Source organism: Solanum tuberosum, unplaced genomic scaffold, assembly GCF_000226075.1.
Source record: "Solanum tuberosum cultivar DM 1-3 516 R44 unplaced genomic scaffold, SolTub_3.0 scf00297, whole genome shotgun sequence".
Classification (NCBI taxonomy): domain Eukaryota; kingdom Viridiplantae; phylum Streptophyta; class Magnoliopsida; order Solanales; family Solanaceae; genus Solanum; species Solanum tuberosum.
The window spans coordinates 440170-465062 of record NW_006239220.1 but is presented as its reverse complement, the minus strand read 5'-3'; the positions used below and the strand labels follow the sequence as shown (position 1 = coordinate 465062).

Sequence of the window (24893 nt, the reverse complement as noted above, 5' to 3'; positions counted from 1 at the left end):
TGGAGTTAATTTCGAAATTTTCTGCGCGGGTCCCACGATTCCCATTTTGACTCCAAATTTGACCCGTCTCCGTTTGTTGTGATTTTTGTGTCTAAACGACTGTAATAACGTTATGATTCTATTTTTGATAGCGGGGCAGCGTTTTGAGGACGTTCGGAAAGGGAAAGCTCCGGAGAAGTTATTTTGGAGCTCGTGTGATTGGCCTACAGGTAGGCTACGGTTTTCCCTCTCTTAGATTGAGCTCGTGAATGTGAATGCATGTTGATTAGTTGGGATTTGGGTTGGGTAGTTATTGAATCCTACTTAGGTGTTAAGAAATCATGTTTTCGGTCTATTTCGGGAATTATCGGGTAACTGTGAGCATGCTTTGTGTTATTAACGGACCCTCCTCGCTATGTGGAGTGCTTGCATGCTTAATTATTGTTTATTTGAAGCATGTTGGGCCTTAGTTTAGGTTTGACTAGGGCTTACCTTAGAAATACATGATTCGAATCCGATAGGCTTTAGTTTTCCCCCGACGTCGCTCGGCCAACTTAGATCCCTGTAGACTGGTGTAGCAGACTTGAGTCTGATAGTTTGGGCCTTAGTTAGGCGATACTCTTTCTCCGACTATAGTTATCCTTATTTTCCCCGATGTTACGGCTTCAGGAGTTACATCGGCTACACTAGTTCTACTTCACGATTTGAATTTGATTTTTGATTTGGTTCCAAGGACTTACATTGATTGGCTAAGTATAGACGGCGTTCCACGGACATTTATGAGTGTGGATCGATTAGGACTCTTTCAGCAGCTACATTGGCACCTGTATAGAGTATCCGGTTTAAGGTCCGGCCTCTATTGCCCAGATACTTATATAGAGCATCCGGCTAGAGTTCCGACCTCTATTGCCCAGATACCTATACAGAGCATCCGGTTAGAGTTCCGGCCTCATATACTTGATACTTGATACTTGTGATTGGTTACTTAGGTACTTCTGGTGAGCATTCGATTTGAGGTCCAGCCTCTGTACTGTCAGATTCTAGTAATTGGGATTGAGGTTCTGGTTCGATGTTCTCTGTTCTTGGAATTTTATATGTAATTCTCTTTAGTTATAGTTATTATGTGTACTCGTCGGGCTTATGGGGGTCCGTTCGGGTTTTTATTTAACTTGCGCACGAGTGTACCTTCTGGGCTTATGGGGGCCCAGTTAGGTGTAGTTAGCTTATAGATTACTTTTAGTTAGTTCTTTCTACACTCGTGTGCATTCCATTGTTACTTAGATTTCCACTTTTGACCCTCGGTTTGTGTTATTCCTTCTTTTCATATTGCCTTTACTTTTCAAGTTCAGTCGGCCTATGATGCCTACTGGGTACCTGTTGTTTTGGTACTCATGCTACGCTCTGCATCTGTTTCGTGATGCAGGTTCGAGTACCAGTGGCCAGCGTTGATCCAGGTTGGTGTAGTCTGATCCGGAGACAGGAGTGAGCACACGGCGTTTGTACTATTTCAGTCTTCATCTGTGTATATAGACTTGTCTTTTATCTTTCGAGACAGTCCAGTATCTGTGGTCCACTTTTGGGACCTGTACTCGTTTTGTTAGTAGCTCTGTACTAGTGACTTCTAGGTTCTGGGAGGGATCTTTATTTGTATATATGTTTTTGGTTTGCTTCCGCATGTTTATATTGTTATTTGCTTACTCTTGTTTAGTTTCTACCCTCAGACCCATTACTTGTTGTTCCGGGTTACGGGTTGGCTTACCTGCTGGTGGGTTATAGTAGGTGCCATCATGACTTGAGAAATCGGGTCGTGACAGTGATTTTGCTTTTGCCTACAATACTTCTCAATGTGACTATACTTCTTACAATATCTAAATTGAATTGGAGACCTCTTTGAATTTTGCCAACAATTCTTCTCTAAGTGGCTTGTCTTCTTACAAATGCCACAAGGTTGAAATTTTCCTTTTATCGACAAATCACCTTGGTTTCCACCAGATTTTACCTCTCCAGATTTATCCAACTAGACGTTTCTGCTTTCCTTTGATGTTTGAATTTATGCCTTGCTTGAAAGGCATCTTCTACTATCCCTTCACTTCTCATAGTGACCCGTTGCTCTTGGACGTGCAATTTGGAGATTAGTTCGGCTATTGTAAGAGTAGTCAAGTCATAAGACTCTTCAATAGCTAAGATTTTTTATTCAAACTTGTTTGGAAGGCTGACCAAGATCTTCTCTACAACTTTCTGATCTGGAAAGGTTTTACCATGTATTCTTATTTAGTTCATAATCTCCATCAGCTTTGAAGAGTATTCTTTTACACTATCTGAGTCTTTCATCTTCAAAAGCTCAAACTCTCTCTTCAATGCTAAGAGTCTAACAGACTTTACTCTACCGTTGCCTTCAAATTCCTCCTTTAACTTATCCCAAGCCTTTTTGGCTGCTTCACAAGTCATAATCCTCGTAAACATCACGTCCGTAAGACTTGAATGTATGCAGGTGAGAGCTCGTGGGGATCTAGTCACCAACTCATCATACTTCTTAATTTCATTGAGAGTTGCATTAACTCTCAATGGCTGGACAACAGGCTCTCCAAGCTCAACAACTTCCCATAAGTTTAGAGCCTTTAGATAAGCCTTCATTTTGATGGCCCATATGTGATAATTCTCTCAGGTAAAAGTTAGAGGACCTGTCGTTGGTTGATTTTCAGGTGCCATGAATTTTTTTCAGCAAGCAAATTCAAGAAAGAACAGAAAGTAGATGAGCGAAACAAAAAAAAATTGATTCAGATCCCTTAGGAAATAGGCTCTGATATCATGTTACAACGAAAAGGAAGAAGAACTTCAGGTCTACAAGGTGTAAACGATAGGAAATAGCAACTGTATATTGCTACAAAAAATCTGAAAGTGAAGAAGAAAGCTTAAGTTTTCTTGAGTTCAATTTTTTTAATTAGATGTTTCATTACATATGGTGTATTTATAGATAAAGTGTGAGAATTACAACCACATAATAAGCAAAATATCTCACACCAAACTATGTACCTATGTGGCTCACCAACCACCACTCATTTTAAATCAAGACTAACATATCTACTACAAATATCTCCAACCTAGAGTTTCTAGACAATTCTTACTTTCTAACATATCTAATACAAAATATCTCCAACCTAAGAGTTTCTAGACAAATCTTACTTTTCTAACATATCTAATACAAAATATCTCCAATCTAGAAGTTTCTAGACAAATCTTAATTTTCTAACAATTTCGATGCTAGTTATTGCAAACTCCATAGTGTGATAGTCCAAGCTCCATATCTTCAATGCTTTAGATGTACAGAACGTACTGAACAGGATAATCTTCTTCCTCATGAAATTTCTATTTTGGATGGTTACAATACTTTACAAACACTCGAGCTCACTGGTGCCAGCATCACAGACCAACAATTTCGAGATGTATCCTATAAGTTCCCAAACATTTCACAATTGGATCTAACATCATGCTATAAGCTGAAAAATATAGAGATTCAGATTGAAAAACTCAAGAAATTCACCATATCAGATTTGAACAGTCTGGAAAAAGTCACGATTCAAGCTCCAAATTTATTGGAATTTGATTTTTACGGCAGTAAAATGCCCTTCTCATATATGGATACTTCTTCCCTAAAAAGAACCCGACTTAATTTCTTCTTGCCGAGCACAAACTTTGGAAATGTGGACAACAGTTGGTACACGAACCTTTATCACTTGTTCAGAAGTTCAACTATTCTAAAGGTTTGATATTAATAATATTTTGCCGCCAGGAAAAACAAATTCTTTACATTATTTTTGTGCTTATGTCTTTGATTTATGCATTACTTGTTGAATTTGGTTTAAACTATGCCATTGACAATATTCTTGCAGACCAACAACATCCTTATCTATGAAAATCCAAGAGAAATTGTTATTCCACCAAGTCACAAAGTCGAGATATGCATTATTGCACCCATGCTGCATATTGAATCGATCATTGGACCGTTATTGATCAATCGTCCCAAGATCAAGTCTATACTTCCATGCATAAATAGCAAAGCACTCCAGGTAATTTCTTGCTTTACCTGGAAATCCTTTCAAAAAACGTCTCTTGTATTCTCTGTCTTATGTTTTTGTTTAAATGCAGGTGATGTCTACACTAAAAGGGTGTACACAAAAGCAAAATTGTGGTAAAGAATGTCCATTCGATACCAAGTGGCATCGTAACTTAAAAGAAGTCATCAGTTGTACTGGGACACCTGAGGAGGGGATGGCCGCCTCCATGTGGTATCTCTGGTTGAAATCCACATTTGTAATTGACCAAGTGAATAATTTCAAATAACAAGCTTAAACCGAAGAGTGGGAATTCAGAAAATAGAGTTTATTAGTGTGTTTAGAAGAAGTATGATTTATTACCTATCATATCATCGCCCCAGCTTCAGCAATAATTGTTCTTTCCTGCATTTCCTGAATAAAATAGAACAGAATTTTAACTCATGTACGTTATTCGTGAAGACAAACCATCAGCGTTTAATCTCTTGGGACTAGTACCTACAATCATTGTGTCATCTGCTGATGGTTTGGGACTATTTAATTTCCATGTCCTGCCTAGGTTACTAATATTGTGTGCACATCCGGACGTGCTTTGATTTGGATGTATTGTCTGTTAATTTCATAAATATGTGCTTGGTCCGTGAAACTAAATGATTCATTTGTTGGAGGCTAGTTAGGATCTCAAAAGAAAATATAATTAAGTAGAAACTCTGGTGCTTTACTGTTAGTTTGATGTATATGAGCACAACTGAAATACAGCTCCTTTGGGATATTACATGCCTTGGTTTCTCTTTATCTGTACACTCCATCATGTCTTTTGTTGTTCTATTACAAAAATGATGTTATAGGAATGTTCATTTCACTGTATGAAACAAACTAGGACAAACTACTCGACTTAAGTACCTGGTTCCTTAAGAATGACTAAAACTGTAAAATAGATAACATGAGATTTACTGTGGTAAACCTTCTTGCTCAAGGGAGTAGGAACCACGACCTCACGTGTGTGGCATTTCCATCAGTCTTCACTAACTTCAAAAGACGGTTTCAGATTACTACTCTATAATCCAAGGGACTAACTCGAGTAGTCATATTCCATCAGGGGTTTTTGGATAGGACTTAAGGTTTTGAGGCAGAGTGGTCGGTGGTGGCGAGTCCTTGGCACTCGTGTGGGCTGATTGAGAATTAGAGGTATCTGTGGTAGGTGAAGGATCAGTAGAGGGGACATTGGGGTCTTATGGGCATGGAGGTGGAGTTGCCTCTGATGTCGACAAACAGTCCTCCTCATCAGAATAGTGTACCTCTCAGTAGACCTATGCATCAATTTCCTGCTAGTACGACGACACTGAGTCAACATTTATTCATTTTCTAAATTAATTCTATTATATCCTGCATTTCCTTTTGGTATTTGGACACTTCCTGAGAGACGTAATTGGAGTGGTATAAGCTTGTAGAAACTATATATATATCTATGATCTATCCATGCCTCATAAACAATGGAAATCAAGAAATCGAACACAAGTCCTATAATTGAAAAATGGGAAGTAACACTCAGTTGTGAACTCTTTAGTCCTTGACAATTGACGATTCACCCAACACCATACCGAGGAAGAAGGGCTACCATCAGTAACAAAATCAGTGGTCCTTGGATAATAATTGGTGATTTTAACTCTATTTTGTCAATTCATGAGGTTATCAAATATTTTAGGTTGTTGCATTTTTAAACTACCCAATCAGACTACATGGATATCATCAGGAATATCTACAATATGGCTTAACTGATAGCATGATTTTTCTCTCTGAAGATGAATTAAGCCCAAAAAAACACTCTGATTGGTTTTTTAGCTTTCCAATCGAAGAAGTACTAATATTTTATCATAGTAGTTCTTCGATTTTTCGCTAACTGCACATGTGCATACTAACCTAGAAAGTTCCCTGTTTTGCACTCTTGGGAGGTGGAGACGTATACGGATCAACAATAATTTTAGTAATGGTTTTGCAGATAGTGTTACAAAGAGTGGCTGAATATTACTAGTGGCTACTATTTGACAGAAGGTGTTAAAAGTGGCTATTCACTTAATATATGATGGAGCCTTTTGGTCATCCATGTAAGTAAAACCCTTAAAAGTGGACATACGACGGCACCAACAAAACAAAAAAATGGCGAAAAGAGTTTGTAGAGAGGACAGAATATCAGAATTACCTGTGCATATTATTCATCAAATGTTATGCCGCACTAACCTCGAAGTGAAAGAGGCGGCCAGAAGTTGTATCTTGTCCAAGAGATGGTACTATTGTTGGTCTTCTAGACCTAATCTCATATTCCATCAATTTCAAGGCAAAATATATATGCCCCTCGAAAACTATGTCAAGTTGGTTGATCAATCCCTGCAATCCCATGTCGAACAAAACTTACATCTTGAACAATTTATCCTTGTGTATCAAGATCGAGAATTGGATTCTCACTTGGATCATTGGATTGAATTGGCAGTTAAACTTAACGTCAGAGTGCTGGAGATTTATGCTTCCTTTTTAAGATCATATAGCTTACCTGATGTTATTTATGATGCTAAAAAGCTGAAAACATTGTCGTTACGCAGGTGCAAGTTTGAATTTGATATTAGCACCACTAACATAAGATTTAGTTGTCTTGAGGATCTTTATTTGTATTATGTTCATATTTCTGATGCCCAATTGCAAAGAATTATCCATAGATCCCCGTTCATCAGGACTCTAACCCTATTTGCGTGCAGAGGAATAAACAAATTGCAAGTTTGTTGCCCAGTACATCTGGAGAATTTGATTGTTGTATGCTGCGAATTCGATAGTGTGATACTCCAAGCCCCGAATCTTAAATACTTTGAATATGACGAGCATACTGATTGTCCTTGCAAAATTGCTGTTTTGGATGGTTACAATACTTTACAAACACTCAAGCTCACCGGTGCCAGCATCACAGACCAATAGTTTCGAGATGTATCCTACAAGTTCCCAAACATTTCAGAATTGGATCTAAAATTCTGCTTTAAGCTGAAAAATATAGAGATTCAGAGTGAAAAACTCAAGAAATTCACTTTAGTAGGGTTGAAGAGTCTGGAAAAAGTCACGATTCAAGCTCCAAATTTATTGGAATTTGATTATAATGGTGATAAAATGCCCTTCCCGTCTATGAATCCTTCTTCCCTGGAAAGATCCCAACTCAATTTCTTCTTGACAAGCACAAACTTTGGATCAGTGGAGAGGAGTTGGTACACAAATATTCATCACTTTGTTCAAAAGATCAACTATTCTAAAGGTTTGATATTAGTGATATTTTGCCGCAAGGTACTTTCCATTCTTTTTGTGTCTTTGATTTATTCATCACTTGTTAAATTTGGTTTAAGCTATATGCCATTAACAAAATTCTTGCAGACCAACAACATCCTTATTTATGAAAATCCAAGAGAAATTGTAATTCCTCCAAGTAATGATATCGAGATAGTCATTGCACCTATACGGATCGTTGAATCCATCATTATAAAGTTAATGCTCTACTGTCCCAGGATCATGTCCATTCTTCCATGTATAAATAGCAAAGTTCTCCAGGTAATTTCTTTATTTACCTGGAAATCCTTTCAAAAAACATCTCTTGTTGTCTCATAAGCATAATTATATTCTCTATTTCTTATGTTTTTCGTTTAAATACAGGTGTTGTCTGCACTAAAAAGGTGTACACAAAGGCAAAAATGCGGTAAAGAATGTCCATTCAATAACGAGTTATTCCACAATCATCATAAATTAAAAGAAGTCATCCGTTGTAATGGTGTGACAATTGAGAAGGGAAGGGCCTCCATTTGGTATTCCTGGTTGAAATCCACCATTCTAATTGACCAAGTGACTAGTTTCATGTTAACATGGGAAGTAATTAGAAGATAGAGTTAATTAGTGTGTAATTAGAATCTACATTTTCTATTGTGCATTTTTTTTGGCTCTGTCTAACACTACAACTTTGATTACACATTTATACTTGCAATCAAATCCATGAAATCTTAATTTTATGGAATTGTTGGATTGTGTGGAAGGAAGGCAATGGATGATATAGTATGATAAATTTTACTTTTAACAAATTATTTCATTATTTTTTTGGTTTGTATTATCACATCTCAAGGCCTCCTTTGACCCAAGATTAGAGTGTGACGGATCAAGTGTTTGTGTATGTGTGACAAATTTGGAAAATTAACTCACAAAATTTCAATATAATAACAAATGACTATATCTGTGGTAGGTGTTATTTGTTCTATATATTGATTTATTAGGCAAATTAATCTATAAACCAAACGACAATGGCTTCAATGATTGAGCAATTCCAAGTTGCGCCACCTCCCTGCAGTGCAGCTGAGCTGACACTCCGTCTTACCTATTTTGATCATACCTGGTTAAGTTTTGGACGTAACAGACGAATATTATTCTACAACCTCTCTATGTCCAAACCCGATTTCGTCCAAACCATTATTCCTTCTCTTAAACATTCACTCTCCCTCGCTCTCAAACACTATACAATCTTAGCTGGAAACCTTGTTTGTCCACTTATAAACTCTAGTGGTTATCCTGAGTTGCGCTACAAGACAGGAGATTTTGTATCTGTTATCTTTTCTAAGACGACTGCTATGGATTTCAATTATCTCATTGGTAACCATCCCCAAAATGCTAAGGATTTTTATCCCTTATTCCTCAATTAGCGGAACCTAAGGATGCACCAGGGGTCCAATTAGCCCCGGTCTTAGCCATTAAAGTGACACTTTTTCCTAATTTTGGCATAGCCATTGGTTTCAGTAACCATCACGACGCCTGTGATAACTGGTTTAAAGAATTTAACACGGTAGATATAAAACGGTTGTTTTCAGTTACTGGATCTCCGAAGTTTGATTTATATACTACTGATTTTGGTTGGGGAAAGTCTGAATAGATAGAGTCTGTTTCTATTGACAATGGTGGATCAATGTCCGTTAGTAAGTCCAAGGATTTGGATGGAGATTTAGAGGTTGGCTAGTCTTTGTCCAAAGCTCAAATGAATGCATTTGTTGCTATATTCATTCATGATTTAAGCTTGTTGTAGGAGCCAACATTAAAGTCAGGCGAATCCAATCCAGAATTTGAAGACAACGGGGATACTACTAGACGTGGATGCATGTTAGTTGAAGTATCAACACTTCGCCAAAAAATATTGTGAAACAAGTATAAAATCGATGTATCGATAAATAGAAATTAAACGAAAGTGTAACAAAGTTCAATGTGTGATATAAAGTTGTCAAACAAGTATATAATGAAATGTATCAAAAAATATAAACTAAACGAATGTGTAACATAGTTCAATGTGTGGTTTGATGGTTTTGACCTTATAAACTTTAAGGTTGCTAGTTGAATCTAGCTTGAGTTTTTATTTACATGCAATTTTATTTTATTTTTAAAATGACAATAAAACCATACTCAGAATCGCACCCTAAAAAAATGACAACACCACCATACTAACAAGAAACAAACCCGGAACGCTTTGCTAGCGAAGATGCGGACACTCAAGCATTGGACCAGTGCACCACATCAGATTTTGTGATTATGGGTGCACAAGTAAATATATTATATGTATTTAGATATATTCATATATATTATATACATAAATATTTATGAAGTTAATCATCTAATGTGGACCACCTCTGATTATTGTTACTTAATCCATCATGTCTTTTGTTGATCTATTACAAAAATGATGTTATAGGGATGTTCATTTCACTCTATGAAACAAACTAGTACTAACTTCCTCTCCTTTTGCTCTTCTCATGCTCTACTACGTTCATTTTTATTTGTTCACTTTTGATTTTAAGGTATAACTATGTACTACTTAATTCCTTTGAGCTCACCATGATTAAGCTGTATTAAAAAATCTATATACAAAATAGGTCCAATATAAACACTGATGCAAGTAAATTTTTTATTTATGTTGCATTTGTATTTGCATTGTTTATTAAACCTCATATTAATTAAATGACCTTCGTGAGTTTCCGAAAAAATCATATTATACGAGGTTTGAATAAACAATGCAAAGAAACTTGTCATGGTTATAAACCGTAGTCGTAACAAAGAAACTTGAAGTATTTTCTTTATCTTGATTTATATGATACTATTTTTAATCAGCATCAGAAATAATGACATATTTTTATATTTAATAACTAGTAAAATTATCCGTGCTTCACCCGGGAATTTAATATCACGAAATTTATAAAATAATACTTAAATCTATCAGTCATTAAAACTAAAACACTATATTATCTTACATACAAGATTACGTAGTAACAAATATTAATATCACGAAATTTATAAATAATACTTAAAATCTATCAGTCATTAAACTAAAACACTATATTATCTTACATACAAGATTACGTAGTAACAAATATTAATATCACGAAATTTATAAAATAATACTTAAATCTATCAGTCATTAAAACTAAAACACTATATTATCTTACATACAAGATTACGTAGTAACAAACATTAATAATGTAAAGGAAATTAAAATTATAGCATCTTATCATTTATCCTTAATAACATAAGCATAAATTAATGACGGTAAAAATACATACCAGGATCTGTAACATAAGCAATGGTGTCAGTGAGCCACTCAACAGGAGCAAAGTACATGAATATTTAATTGTGAAGAAGAAGAATAAGAAGAGGTTCAAAATTTTCGTTGTTTTAGAATGAGAGGAATCTCTCTATTTATAGACAACAAAGGATAGTGTGAACAAATGTTTATTGTGCCTTATCGGAAAGGTTACAACTATTTGGAAAAGTTGCAACCCTTCGGGAAGGTTCACAACCTTTCATAAAAGTCACAACTTTTCATAAAAGTCATAACTCTTCATTAAAGTCGCAACTTTCCATAAAAGTCACAGTTTTTCATGAAAGAGAAAGGCTAGTTTTGGAAATAAATAAATTAAAAGGAAATTCTTTAAAACTAAAACACTATATTATCTTACATACAAGATTACGTAGTAACAAACATTAATAATGTAAAGGAAAATTAAAATTATAGCATCTTATCATTTATCCTTAATAACATAAGCATAAATTAATGACGGTAAAAATACATACCAGGATCTGTAACATAAGCAATGGTGTCAGTGAGCCACTCAACAGGAGCAAAGTACATGAATATTTAATTGTGAAGAAGAAGAATAAGAAGAGGTTCAAAATTTTCGTTGTTTTAGAATGAGAGGAATCTCTCTATTTATAGACAACAAAGGATAGTGTGAACAAATGTTTATTGTGCCTTATCGGAAAGGTTACAACTATTTGGAAAAGTTGCAACCCTTCGGGAAGGTCACAACCTTTCATAAAAGTCACAACTTTTCATAAAAGTCATAACTCTTCATTAAAGTCGCAACTTTCCATAAAAGTCACAGTTTTTCATGAAAGAGAAAGGCTAGTTTTGGAAATAAATAAATTAAAAGGGAATCCTGGTTTGCGGTGGCGCCACATAGGTGGGCCTAGGGTTCTCTTTTATATATATATATATATATGATAATTTAACTTTAAATTATTAATTTTATTCTAGTTAAATAATTTATAGTCGCACACTTATTTACGTCCATAAGTTTCAAATTTATTTATTTTAATTTCATATCAAGTCAAATAGTATTACATAAATTAAAACGAGAAAAGTACTGGCTTAGAATTAACCAAAAACTAACGCACTAATGGAGCAAAATTGATCGATGTGATTCCACTAATTTCAAAAGCAAAACAGTGTGATTAAGACATTGTGATTTTTAGCAGACAAAAATCTAACTAAGTTATTGCGGGCAAGATATGTTATTTGTGAAAGTTTAAAACTTTTATTCCCTATACATTTAATTAGTCCTCCATGATTAACTATAAAAGCCAAAAAATTAGGTAATTCAATTGGTGCAAGGATGAAAATAATTAAAGTTGGGAAAACACTTGTGAACTTTTTCATTTTTCAAACATTAAACATACTTCATGTGTCATATCAATTAAAAAATAAAGTATTATCATAATTATTTTTATTTTTTCTAAAATAAAAATATAATTTCTTTCATATTTGGCTATTTTTTATTTATTTTGGAAGACAAATTTTGGATATCAATAAATTGAAGATTTGCTCAATTAATCAAACTATATTAAATTTTATGAATTTTTAATATGATTTCTTTATCACCTGATTTATCGCCGCCATGATTTGTAATTGTTAGCTTCTGCGTGACGTCTTGATTGTTTTGATCCTAACATAAGGAATCTTGGACCTAATTTACACTCAAGAAATTAGCTCAAAAATAAAAGAATTGTTCAAGTTATATAAAACGTACTGAAATCTTGTTTCAATTCGACGTAGGACAGTTTTCATCAATAGAGTCTAGAGACAACTATTGAAATCGTGAGATAATGTTGGATGTTATGAGCTAATTATTTTTTGGACATCTAATACTAGTTCAAACAGTTGTTTTATGTTTTAATTTATCATGCATGGAATGAACTGCCTCTCTCTCATTTCGCTCGCCTTTCTTTCTGTCTTGCTCGCTTCTTTCTCTATTTTTGTGTATCTGGTAGCAAAATATATGTATTCAAGTGTATTTTTCTCAATATATGACAGAAAACTCTTAATTAGTGTTAAGATATGTAATATTTTAAAAGTATAGATAAAGTTTTTCCTTTTTTTAATGCAAATTGGATTGGGCCAATATTTCTATCTTGCATTGACGACCCAAGTCTTGGACCCAATTTTCATTTCACAACATGTCCATTTTAATTAAGTTTCAAAAGACATTTACTTAAAGTTTACCTTTTGTTTGATTAAAGCATTTTTTATGTAGAGCATTATTTTGAATAAACTTTTAAAAACTCTTCAAAAAAATAAATAGGGTCAAGTTGGACGGATTATGGCTTAACCCATTTTTAGTCCATTTCAATTTTTAAGTAATTTTTGGATCAATTTTAATTCAACTCATTTATTAATTCAGCTTATTTTAATCTGTTTATATCCAGATCAACATGTTCATTTGTGATTTCAATTGGTTAAAGTGTTTAAGTTTCAAAACACTTTTATTTATAGATTTTTTATCCGGTGTTTGATACTCTCATTAAAGCTCAACTAAATTGGATAAACGTCTCAGAAAGAGAAAAGATAATACTACTTGAGTCAAAAATACAGTATTCCATCCGTTTCAAAAAAACAATCTACTTTCTTTTTTCAGTCTGTTTAGAAAAAATGACTTTTTTTTATGGTAATACTTTAATTTTAGTTTTTCACATGACATGTTTAAGGCCACAAGATTAAATGACATTTCATACATTTGACATTACTTTATTTTAAAACCACAAAATTAAAAGTCTTTTTTATTTTTTAAATTTCGTGTCAAGACAATTAGTTCATTTTTTTAAACCGATGTAGTATTATGATTTGATCAAGTTAAGGGGTCCCCCAATAATCTTACTGATTGACATGTTAAACAATGAAAACAACTAAAGATGCAATTATTACATTTTTTGAAGAAGCCAAGTGGCATACTTTGTCAATACACCATTATATTGGTTATTTTTTCAAGTTCAACAATATCATCATGTTATTTTATGTCCTTTCCAGAAAATGGAAAAGTATGCTACTATTACTAGTAGTACGTTTCGTTTACTCATTCAATGATTTTAACATTTTTTGTCTTTATTACTTGGAATTTTGTGAAGATCATTCAAAAAATTATACTAGTGAATTCTTATAGGCTAATGTATGAAGTATTATAGTCTACAAGACAAAATGATGAGAGCCTTTATGCAAAACAATCACAAATTATCCGTTTAGCCATAAAAAAATAATCTAAAAAAGAATATTTTATTTTATTTTATTCCAAAGTTTGGCCATAAAAATAATAAATACAATTTGAAATTTGAAAAAACACTTAAAAATTATGATCAAGCACAATTTTAACTTTAAAAGAAATTAAATAATTTTATTTTTTTTATTATTTTCATGATCGAACGTCTACTCAAAAATTCAAGTTATGTTATTCTATCCTTTAATTTGTTCATTTTTTAAAGAAGAAAATGCACTAGCAGAGTTTTAGTCAATCCTCCAGCTTTTTAATGGCAAAGTTGATTATGCAGCTTTGGCACTAGGAATTGTTTTTTTCCATGTTCATATTTTTATCATTTATGATAGAGATAATGATAAAAATATATTGTCTATACATTGAAAGAATTATTGTTTATTTGAACTAGTATTGTGTATATATTGAAACATATCTATTTGAGTAGATGAAAATAGTTCAAATAATAGAAGAAAATATTTTTTTAATACATAAATTGATGAAAATTCAAGAAAAAAAAATGGATAGTTAAATTGTAAAACTTAAAAAAATAAAAGTAATTATATGTGATTTTTACCATTAACTCTTTTATCATAAGAAACGTATATATAATAGAGAAAAATTTAGAAATAGCAAAGATAATAGATATAATAAAGCTCTATAGCTATAGTTTCAGTAATTGCATTCTAAAGATATAATTTTGTTTGCTATTGAGGCTATGGTTTGTATATTTCGCTTGTGAATATACAAATAAGGTAAGTGGTATACAAATTTTGTTTTTATACATTTAAGAATTTTTCAGAACTCTGTTTGTATATTTCGCTTGCCAATATACAAACATAGTAATTTATTATGAATTTTTCATAAATCATATACAAATAGCTAGGGTAAGAATATACAAATTTTGAATTTATACAACCAGGAACTGAATTATACAAATTTTGGATTTATACAATCAGATCTGAATTATAAAAATTCTGGATTTATACAATTAGGAAACCGAATATCAAAATTTCGCAAAACTGTAGCTACGGATTAAAAATAATCAAAATTATAGCTATATTACGTAATATATTCTAGATGTTTGCCATTTCACGTAATTTCTCTAGGAAAAAGTACATGATATGACAAACTTTGCTATATATTTAAGGCATGTAGCTATAGTAAATTTTATTTATTTAAATATTAAATAGCAAGTATGCTACTACCCGCTAGTGTATTTATGTTTTAATTTATCCATTATCATTGAATATCATTAACATAAGTTTGTTTGAATTACAGATTGATAAAGTTGTATATGAAAGAATTTCTTTGGCTCATAAATGAATTACAGACTAATAAAGTTGTATATGAAAGAATTTCTTTGGCTCATAAATGAATTACAGACTAATAAAGTTGTATATGAAAGAATTTCTTTGGCTCATAAATGAATTACAGACTAATAAAGTTGTATATGAAAGAATTTCTTTGGCTCATAAAATTTGCCATTAGTTCATACAAATGTGTATATATTTTATTCATAATGATTTTTATATCCGAATATTTATTTATTAAATTAACAAAAAAAAAACACTCTGTATGCAAACAAAAACTCTTTGATAGGTAATTTAAGTATCGTTAATTTAATCATGGGAAGTTGAGAGGTTGAGGGACATAATTAAAGGACAGTCAATTACAATAACGAAAATCATCTTATTTAGTGCATTGCAATTATAAAAGTATCGCCCTTGCTCTATCAAACCATTGTTAAAAGATGTTAGGTTTTTTCCCCCTTTCATCACTACAAAGATATATTTTGTCAAGGTATGAATTTGTAAGGCGAAAAATGATCAATTGTATCAGGTATTGAACCTTTGAAAGGACTTACACCTGGGTTGAGTCGTAAAGTTTATTACTTTTGATTGTTAAAGTATCTAAGAAAGGTTTTCATTTAAAAAGTGTTGGTTTAGAGTAAGGTAAATGGTCAGAGTGGTTATGATGGTTGTTAGTATTGAGAGTGTGGGCTTCAGTGGAAGGATGTGAAGAGTATGTGGAGTCAAGTGAATGGAAATGGTTGGTATCGACTCTTCACAGGAAAACCTTTAGTGTTATTCTATTTCATTTTGTACATGGTTGTGAGTATGAGTCGCTAGCTATGCTCGCGTGTGTTTTCACTTTTGTGGGTGGATCCCTAGTGGTGGATCAGGTGTACCGATCATGCGATGTTCTCATGGTTGAGTGAGATGATTGGGATGACTTTGTTATTTCATATGACATATTTGGTGTTGTCATGGAGTTGTTAAAGTATTTTAGTGGTTCTACATGTACCACCTGACTTATGAGAATTCATAGAAGAGTTACCATGCGTATTTGTGGTTGTACGACAATCTTAATATTCACCTAGTCGTCAAGGTCATGTATTGATTGTGTGTGGTTGATTGTGGGGGTCATTGGGTCCAATTCTACTGTTCTTAAGATGTAAACAACAATTACTAAATCTAACTTCTCGATAGTGTTGTTAGAGGGTTTGTATGCTTGGACATATCCCTCGATGAGTATCTGATGTCTAAAGATAAATTTTTTATAACTTAAGCTCATGGAAATTTACGTTGTGAGAAGGAGATGTTGATAAGAACTATGATTGTTTGAGTATTATGAGTGAGTGTTGGTTGGTTCAAGTCCACCTCTAATTATTGCGAGTATTGATTTAGAAGTTTATCATGGTTATGTGAGAAAGAATTCATCCTGATGGTTGTGTCAAAGACCTTGATAACATGTTGCATACACGTGTACGATCAACTTTGGTGGATATTGGGAATAACTTTATTGTTAGTTAAGTGTACATACAATAATAAATATCACTCGAGTATTGTAATGACTTCATTGAGTCATTTTATGGGAGGATGTGTAGGTATTCAATTGGTTGGTCTGAGGACCAAGGAGATAAAGTCCATGAAAGTTCAATGGAAGCATCGTCCGGTTGAGGAAGCTACTTGGGAAATCGAGAAGGACATGCGAGACAAGTATTCCCAATAATTCGACGATTCAAATACTATTCTACCCTTACTTTAACCAGTTTTTCCTAGTTGATCACTCAGGCACGAGTGATGGGTAAATTGGTATCTATTGTAACGACATGATTTCGTCGTTAGGGAAACGCCAATGGGGAAAGAATTGGGGCCAGAAAACTTTTAAGTAGTAACTTGGAATTTCCTATCCTAGTCCAGATTTGGACGAAATCGAAGTCAGGCGAGTCTAGGGAAATCTTGTAACAATTGTGTGATCTAATTATGATTTTGATCACATGAGTAGATAGCTAAGACGTTAAGGAACACGTATGACTTTAAGGATTTAAATTCGAGAACGTAGAACTCTCGAAATTGATCTTAGCGTGAACGGGTATGTTCTGAGTGTCATGGGATGAAGGTGTGTTGTGAAATGGGGGTTTGGAACTCTTAATTCGACTCACTGTTTCCGTGCAAGTAGCTATGGCGGGATTATTCCCGCCAGTAGGCCTGTGCAAAATTCGGATCAAACCATTAACCCGAACCAATTTTTGGTTTATTAGGCTAACGGGTCGGGGTATTGGGTTATTAGGTTGGGGGTCGGTTTACTAATTCATGTTATTGGATTAACGGGTCGGGGCCCGGGTTGGGAAGGAAAACATTTGGGGTACCCGATACCCCGATAAGACCCCTAATTGTTATTCCTAATTTTCTATTTTCCAATTCTCAGTTAGGACTTAGGGTTTTTACATTTTACTTTTTACGACTACGTTTTTACTCTTGACTCTTCAGTTCTCACCATCGGGCATCGGCAGTCGCGACTGCTCTCTTTCTCCAAAGTCCAAACTCCGACGAGGCGTTGTGCCACTGCTTGACATCCGGCGAGGCGACAATCCGACAACTGCTCCAGTCAGTCAGGCGAGGACGCGAGGTAACAACGACAACTCAATGTCTCAACGAGTCACAATTTTATTGATTCATTGTGCTGATTTTTTGGGATTCTTCGAGTCTTGAGTTATTACATATTGTGGGTTTGTTATATGATAAAGGGATCAATTGTATTCATCTTTGGATTTGATTTGATTTTTGTTTCTCTAATTATGAATACAAAACTGATTTTCAGGGAAGCTCTCTATAAATTTGAGAAAAAATGTGATTTTTTTCTGGTCAGACAGAGGAAGAATGATAAAGTAGAAAGGTCTTTTTGTCTTCCTTTGTTAAGTATGAGTTTAAAAGTTGATATATTTTCAGCTCTAAGTTATTGCTGAATCATATACTTAAAGTTGAAATAGTTTAATCGACGTTACTTAAAATGTGTTACTTATTACCATTCACACAATACTGGAACTGCCTCGTTAAGGAAACATGTTAAGCGTTGTTTGGAAAACATGAACCAGAATCGTCAACTCTCAAGGATTGATGACTAGTTATTATTTTGTTTACTTGAACGTGAACTTTTAGTACTATGTTTGGACTTAATTTTCAGGTTGTGTGACTGCTATTTTGAATTTTTAAAATTTTGTTTGTGCATGTGTGGGCTGTGGCAGACTGGCAGTGAATTTATTTTTGGCTGCATTTTGACTTCTGCAATGTTGCTGCCTTGCAGCTTGTAGTGCAGCTGTATTATTTCGTTATTTTAATATGATATTTCATATTTGTGTTGAAAAATGTTGTGTTGAGTGTTAAGGATGCTTCATCGACCTCTTATAAAAAATAGTTCAATAAACGATTATTTTATATCTTTTCGCAGTTTTTGGTGAAAGTATCATGGCTGAAAATATAATAATTGATAAGGTTGTTGGTGAAAGTGGAGCTTCTAATTCAAATGCAATAGGTCAAAGTCAAACTGTTGAGTCCCAAGTAATGAAAGGAAGGAAAAAAAGATCTCGTGCGTAGGATCATTTTTCTCATAAAACTGATTCTGATGGAAGTGAAAAGGGTGTTTGCAACTACTGTAAGAGAGAGTATTTTGCTGACACAAAAGAACATGGTACGACGTCAATGCTTACTCATATAACCAAATGCCCAAAGATGCCTTATAATATTGATATTAAACAATCAAAATTAGCATTTCAACCAATGATAGGGGGTAATAAAGGTGATGTAGTTGTTGTTCCATGGAAATTTGACCAGGAAAAGTGTAGAAAGGCCTTGTGTCGTATGGTAATTATTGATGAACTTCCTTTCAAATTTGTTGAACTGGAAGATTTTAAACAATTTATGAAAGTAGCACAACCTTGTTTCCACATTCCTTCCTGTACCACGGTGACTCGTGATTGTTTTGATCTTTTTTATGAAGAAAAACATAAGTTGATGGTTGTTTTTAAGGAAACACAACAAAGGGTGTCTTTAACCACGGATACTTGAACTTCCATTCAAAGAATCGATTATATGGTAATTACTGCTAATTGGATTGATAAGAATTGGACTTTGCATAAACGAATTATCATTTTTTGTCCAATCTCTAGTCATAGAGGTGAAGATCTTGGAAAGTCTATTAGTAAGTGCTTACATGAGTGGGGATTGCACGAATTTTCAATGTTACAATTGATAATGCTGGTTCAAATAGTGTGGCAATAACTGAGTTGTCTAAGCAACTAACTAAATGGGGGACCAACCTAATGGGTGGTAGTCACCTTCATATAAGGTGTATGGCTCATATTGTAAATCTTATTGTTCAAGACGGTACAAAAGAAGCAAATGTGTGTATTGAACGGGTTAGGCAAGTAGTGAGATACATCAGGCAATCTCCTGCTAGGTGGAAAAAGTTTCAAGAATATTGTGAAGATGAAAATCTTGCTAAAAAGTCTTTATGCTTGGATGTTCCTACAAGGTAGAATTCCACGTACATGATGTTGAATTGGGTTATTGAATATGAAGGTGCAATTGTCGAGTACGTCGATCGTGATATTGGCTTGGCACTACATCTTAAGTTTATTGATATTGTGGATAAAAAATTCTACAGGTACACTTTTTGAGTAGTGATTGGGAGGGCGTAAAGAGAAATACAAAATTTCTTGAAATATTTTTTAATCTTACTTTGAAGATATCTGGATCACGATATGTTACATCAAATCTTCATTTTTCTTTGAAATTTTGTCAAGTTGGTGTTTACTTGAATCAATTGATATCAAATGAAGATCATGTTTTGGCTAAAATGGCAGAAAATATGAATGAAAAATTTGACAAATATTGGGGTGATACTGAAAAAATGAATAAGATGGTTTTCATACCATGTGTTTTGAATCCTCGTCACAAATTTAGCACTCTTGGCTTTGCACTTAAGAAGATGTTTGGAGAAAAGGGGGCTGCTGTAGAAATTGGTGTGCGAACGTACATGGAATCTTTGTTTAATGAGTATACAAAACCTATTTCAAATGATAAAAATGGCCAATGTTCTTCAATTGAGGTGGATACTTCTGATTCAAGGTCCGTAGGAGGCTTGGGAATTTATTTTGAGGAATTACAAAAACATACATCTGAAAGGGGAGGAGCAAGTTCAAAGTCAGAATTAGTTAAATATCTTGATGAAGAAATTGAAGTTGGAAAATCAGATTTTGATGTATTGCTTTGGTGGAAAGTTAACTCACCTAGATTTCCACTTCTTTCTGAGATGGCTCGAGATGTGTTGGCGATTCCTGTTTCAAGTGAGGCGTCTGAATGTGCTTTTAGTACTGGAGGGCGCATACTTGATTCATTTAGGAGTTCATTAATTCCTAAATTGGTACAAGCTCTAGTGTGCCTTCAAGATTGGCTTCGGAGTGAGCCACAACCATAAGTATTGAGGAAGATTTAGATTTTCTTGAGCAACTTGAAGAAGGTAAGAAAAGAACCTCATTGATGTAAAATTGTGAATAGTTTATTTAATATTTATATTTTTTAAGCCTTGAGCCTTGACCTGTTATCATATTTCTCTTTAGATTTGGCTAAACTTGGAAAAGAACTTTGCATTGATGACATGTAAAATTGGAGGTTTCCTTCACTAACTCTACTAAAGGAGAAGGAAGGTAGATGTCTTACTATTGAGGTGGATTTTTATATACATGGGTTATCTTGTCTTTATGTCTGATTTATGATTGACTTCTCTTTTCTGATGACTAATGAGTGTGTTAAATTATGGTTAATACAAATACTTGTGCAAAACAAGCTCCCTGTAGAACTTAGTGTTCTTCATCAGTTTATCTTGACTTTTCTTTCATTTTTAGCCATCAAAATATCTAATACTTTCTCTGTTTCCTTGTCAATCAGATTTCATCATGCCTCGATTTCATGGTTCTAATGCTCGATCACCTGTTTGGAATCACTATGAAAAGCTTGAAGAAAAAGAAGATGGATCGTGGACAGTAAAATGTGTTCATTGTGGTCGTGTTACTTATCACCATTCACGCAAAACTGGGACTGCCTCCTTAAGGAAGCATGTTAAGCGTTGTTTGGAAAATAGGAACCAGAATCGTCAACTCTTAAGGATTGATGACTAGTTATTATTTTGTTTACTTGAATGTGAACTTTTAGTACTATGTTTGGACTTAATTTTCAGGTTGTGTGACTGCTATTTTGAATTTTTGAAATTCTGTTTGTGCATGTGTGGGTTGTGGCAGACTGGCAATGACTTTATGTTGTGCTGCATTTTAACTTCTTCAATGTTGCAGCCTTGCAGGCTTGGCTGCTTGCAGGCTTGGCTGCTTGCAGCTTGTAGTGCTGCAGTTTTATTCCATTATTTTATTATTATATTTCATATTTGTGTTGAAAATTTTATGTAAGTGTTGTTGTGTTAAGTGTTGATTGTTGTGGCTGTTGCCGATTGGCCTATTGTTGTTGTGACATTGTGTACTTGTGTTGAGTGTTGGTCTGTTGGGTATTAACTATTAAGTGATTGAATTGTGATATTGTGTGCGGATATGAGACTATGAGTTGTTGGCTTGCTGTTGTGCTGGCTGCTGAGTGTTTGGTGTTGATTGTTCAATGTTAGTTGTAATTATACAAGTGTTGTTAACGGCTAGGCCTTACGGGTGTTGTGTTGTGTTGAGAGTTGGGTGACGGCTAGGCCTTACGGGTGTTGTTGTTGTGTTGAACGAGGAAGAGGAGAAGGAGAAAGACAAAGGTGAAAGGGACATCTCATCTAATAGACAAGAGGTAGTTGTTGCACCTTCTCTCAATTTGTAGATAGTATACACTAAAATATTTGTTGGGTCTGCTGGTTATTTGTAATTACATGCTAACTTGTAGGCTATTTTCAGTAGATGTTCATATTTATCTTGTGTCTTATTATTATATTGCATTTATGCCGAGGGAATTATGGATGATTGTCAATTGAAAGACATTATTTTGTGCTGAATTGAGACAGGGAGGACCTAAGAAATTGAATATGCAATTCTTCAAAGACATACAAGCTCGTATGAGAGATCCAAACTTTGAGTTCTCTCCTGAAATAAAACTGAAACCAAAGAGCAAATTGGTACGTAGAAAGAAATGGCAGAAAACAGAATCTAGGCGTAGGAAAGCACGAAAACGATAGTTTCATGGTGACACCTTTCTTTTTTGAATTTAAACATTGTACCAATAGATTTATTTCTTAGTGGCTGATTCCAAGTTTCTTTAACTATTGGATGAGAGATAATTCATTTCAAGAAGAAGATGTGGCAGCTGTTGATGCAATTGCTTACTGCTTTTTGTAAATTATTCATGATTGCTTTAGGTAGACCATTTACTTAGATTACTTATTCTTACTGTTGAATGGAAACTCAGATTTTATAACTAACACTTTGAGATAAGTTAATTGCTCTATACCTACTTTTAGAGTTTCACATTAATGCTTGTTTACTGCAACTGTGATTTCTCTATATTGCAAAGCAGCTAACAGGAATAAAGGCTAAACAGTAGCCTTTCACCGGGGTTTTGCCTATGTCTGAAATTAGGGAGTATCACTACAACATTTGAATGCATAAAAGGTGGATTTGTAGTAGCTCGACAAATAAAGCATGTTGCCTATTAGGTTTATAGTATATTCTTTTTGTAGTTTCGCAACCACGGTGTTTCCATTGAAATTGAGAAGTAAAAGTGTGATGTAAAAAAGGTATGGATTTTTAGGTCTCTTCAGCTGAAAAACTGATATTTTAAGAGCTCATTTTATGGTGGAGACCTTCTATGAGCTTCTCCAGGAGATGCTTGCATTATTATCTTTTTCAAGGTATTTTATGCTAGCTTCATCTCTATCTTTTTTCTGTGCTTTCTTTTGCCTTCATATTTCTGCTGCAAATACACTTTTCTTCCTTTCCAGTGGCTTCTTAGAAAATGTTTTCCTCTGTTTCCACTTCAATCCAACTGGCTTCTTAGAAAATGTTTTGCCTCTATTTCGTGTTTCCAGTTTTCTGGTTGCAAATTGCAATCTCCAATAAATAATTAATTACATGGAGTTAATTAGTTTAATTACATCGTCTTCAATTCTTCATGTGATTTTTTATTTTAAAAAATTGTGTGATATGTTAACGGTTAACCCGATAACCGAACCGATAAGGGTCGATAACCGATAACTTAATGGTTCTTTAACGGTTTAGCTAGTCTACAAACCGATAACTGATAAGCAAAATTGATAATGTTCAAAACCAAACCGAACAGACCGATATGCAGCCCTACCCGCCAGGGTGGGGTCGCTGTAGCGGGGTGAGGACCGTTGTGGTGGGCCAGTCGCGAAATAAGTCAGAAATAAACCCCAAAATCATTTTATTCTGCAAGTTTCAACTTTGAGAGCTAGGAGACGACCCCAGGTGTTTTCTTGACAATTTTCCACCATTCCTCAGGCTAAAGGTAAGGTTTTAACTCCCCGAATCCATTTTTTGATCCGTAAAACATAAACTAATGGGTAATTATCGATTGGGGAAGGGTTTTGGAACTGTTTTGATGGTGGGAAAATCCCTAATTTGGGTAATGGGAATCATGGGGTTGATCTAGAGTTGATAGTGTTGACTTTAATCCGAGTAATTAGACACTTTTATTGATTCCCGTGTTATTATGATTGTTTGTAGACCAAGAACAAGCAGAAAGAATCCGAAAAGGGAAGAATCAAGTTTTTTAGGCGATTCAAGCTTTGTTCGAGGTAGGTGATGGTTGTGATTTCATGTTGGTGTGATATATGTTTGTAATTGCTTCATTATAATGCATATATGTATGTGAATGTTGCATTATTGATCACCCTAATCGTAAATGAGAATAATTAAATAATTGTATGCCATAAATCACCTCTTGTTGTATGATTGTGAGAATATACATTGTGATTGTGGTTTGTTGAATTGTGCGGGTGTCACGATCCGACACGCTAACTGGGATCAGTTGCCACGTACCGACATAAACATTGGAACGGGTGTCACGATCCGACACAATAACTTGGATCGGTTGCCACGTACCGGCATAAATATTGGAACGGGTAGCATGTACTGGTACACTAATAGTTTGGGTATGGGTTCCATAAGAGGACCATTGAACTAGGGTTCCGTGAGAGGACCATTGAAATGTGTTGTGTATCTACTTGTGATGATTACGTTCATATCTAATGGTGATTGAGGTTGAACGATTATTTGTTACTTGTGATGATTACATTCATATCTAATGGTGATTGAGGTTGAAAAATTATTTGTTGTTCTAAAAATGATAACCAATGTGTATTATTGAGAATGCGGAATACTACTTTGATCCTAAAAAGATGACTAATATTGTATATGTTTGATATATGCATGTTTTATAATGTTGTGGTTACTTGCATGTGTTTCACTTATTGGGATAGCCGTGTGATCCTACCAGTACATTGTAGTTATGTACTGATACTGCACTTGCTTGTTCTTTGTTGAATACAGGGCATCTTCAGGTGGCTATTGATAGACCTCAGCTAGGTGACTATTGTGCATGACCGGATTCAAGGGTAAGCCAGTTCTTTCAGGATGCCATGGATATTTCTTGTTTAAGTCCATCCTTTTCGGACTTAGACTATTTGTTTAAGGTGTTTTGTTTAGCTTCGGGGTTTTACCCCTTATTCT

At 34.3% G+C, this 24893-nt stretch overlaps 2 protein-coding genes, 1 long non-coding RNA gene and 1 pseudogene across 4 annotated transcripts; all 4 read left to right on the top strand.

The window, feature by feature from the left end:
• Window positions 1-5565: 5565 nt before the first annotated feature.
• LOC107063022 (uncharacterized) lies at window positions 5566-8128 on the top strand. 2 transcript variants are annotated; one of them, XM_015314417.1, is made up of 4 exons: window positions 5568-7352; window positions 7440-7613; window positions 7716-7758; window positions 7822-8128. In XM_015314417.1, the coding sequence occupies exons 1-4, from the start codon at window positions 7182-7184 to the stop codon at window positions 7941-7943; spliced, it is 510 nt and encodes a 169-aa protein (XP_015169903.1). In that variant the 5' UTR covers window positions 5568-7181; the 3' UTR covers window positions 7944-8128. The 2 variants fall into 2 exon arrangements, with proteins under 2 accessions (XP_015169902.1, XP_015169903.1); XM_015314416.1 differs by having other exon boundaries at window positions 5566-7613.
• LOC107063025 (F-box/LRR-repeat protein 25-like) lies at window positions 6189-6995 on the top strand. The gene has a single exon (XM_015314421.1). It carries the CDS (start codon window positions 6189-6191, stop codon window positions 6993-6995), a length of 807 nt encoding a protein of 268 aa, XP_015169907.1.
• Window positions 8129-8350: 222 nt separating the features above from the next.
• Window positions 8351-9126, top strand: LOC102602987 (malonyl-coenzyme:anthocyanin 5-O-glucoside-6'''-O-malonyltransferase-like; annotated as a pseudogene).
• An 11514-nt stretch (window positions 9127-20640) lies between these two features.
• On the top strand, window positions 20641-21223 carry LOC107063031 (uncharacterized). The gene is made up of 3 exons (XR_001475021.1): window positions 20641-20686; window positions 20787-20873; window positions 21115-21223. It is a non-coding gene; the product is annotated as an uncharacterized lncRNA (long non-coding RNA).
• The last annotated feature ends 3670 nt before the right edge of the window (window positions 21224-24893 follow it).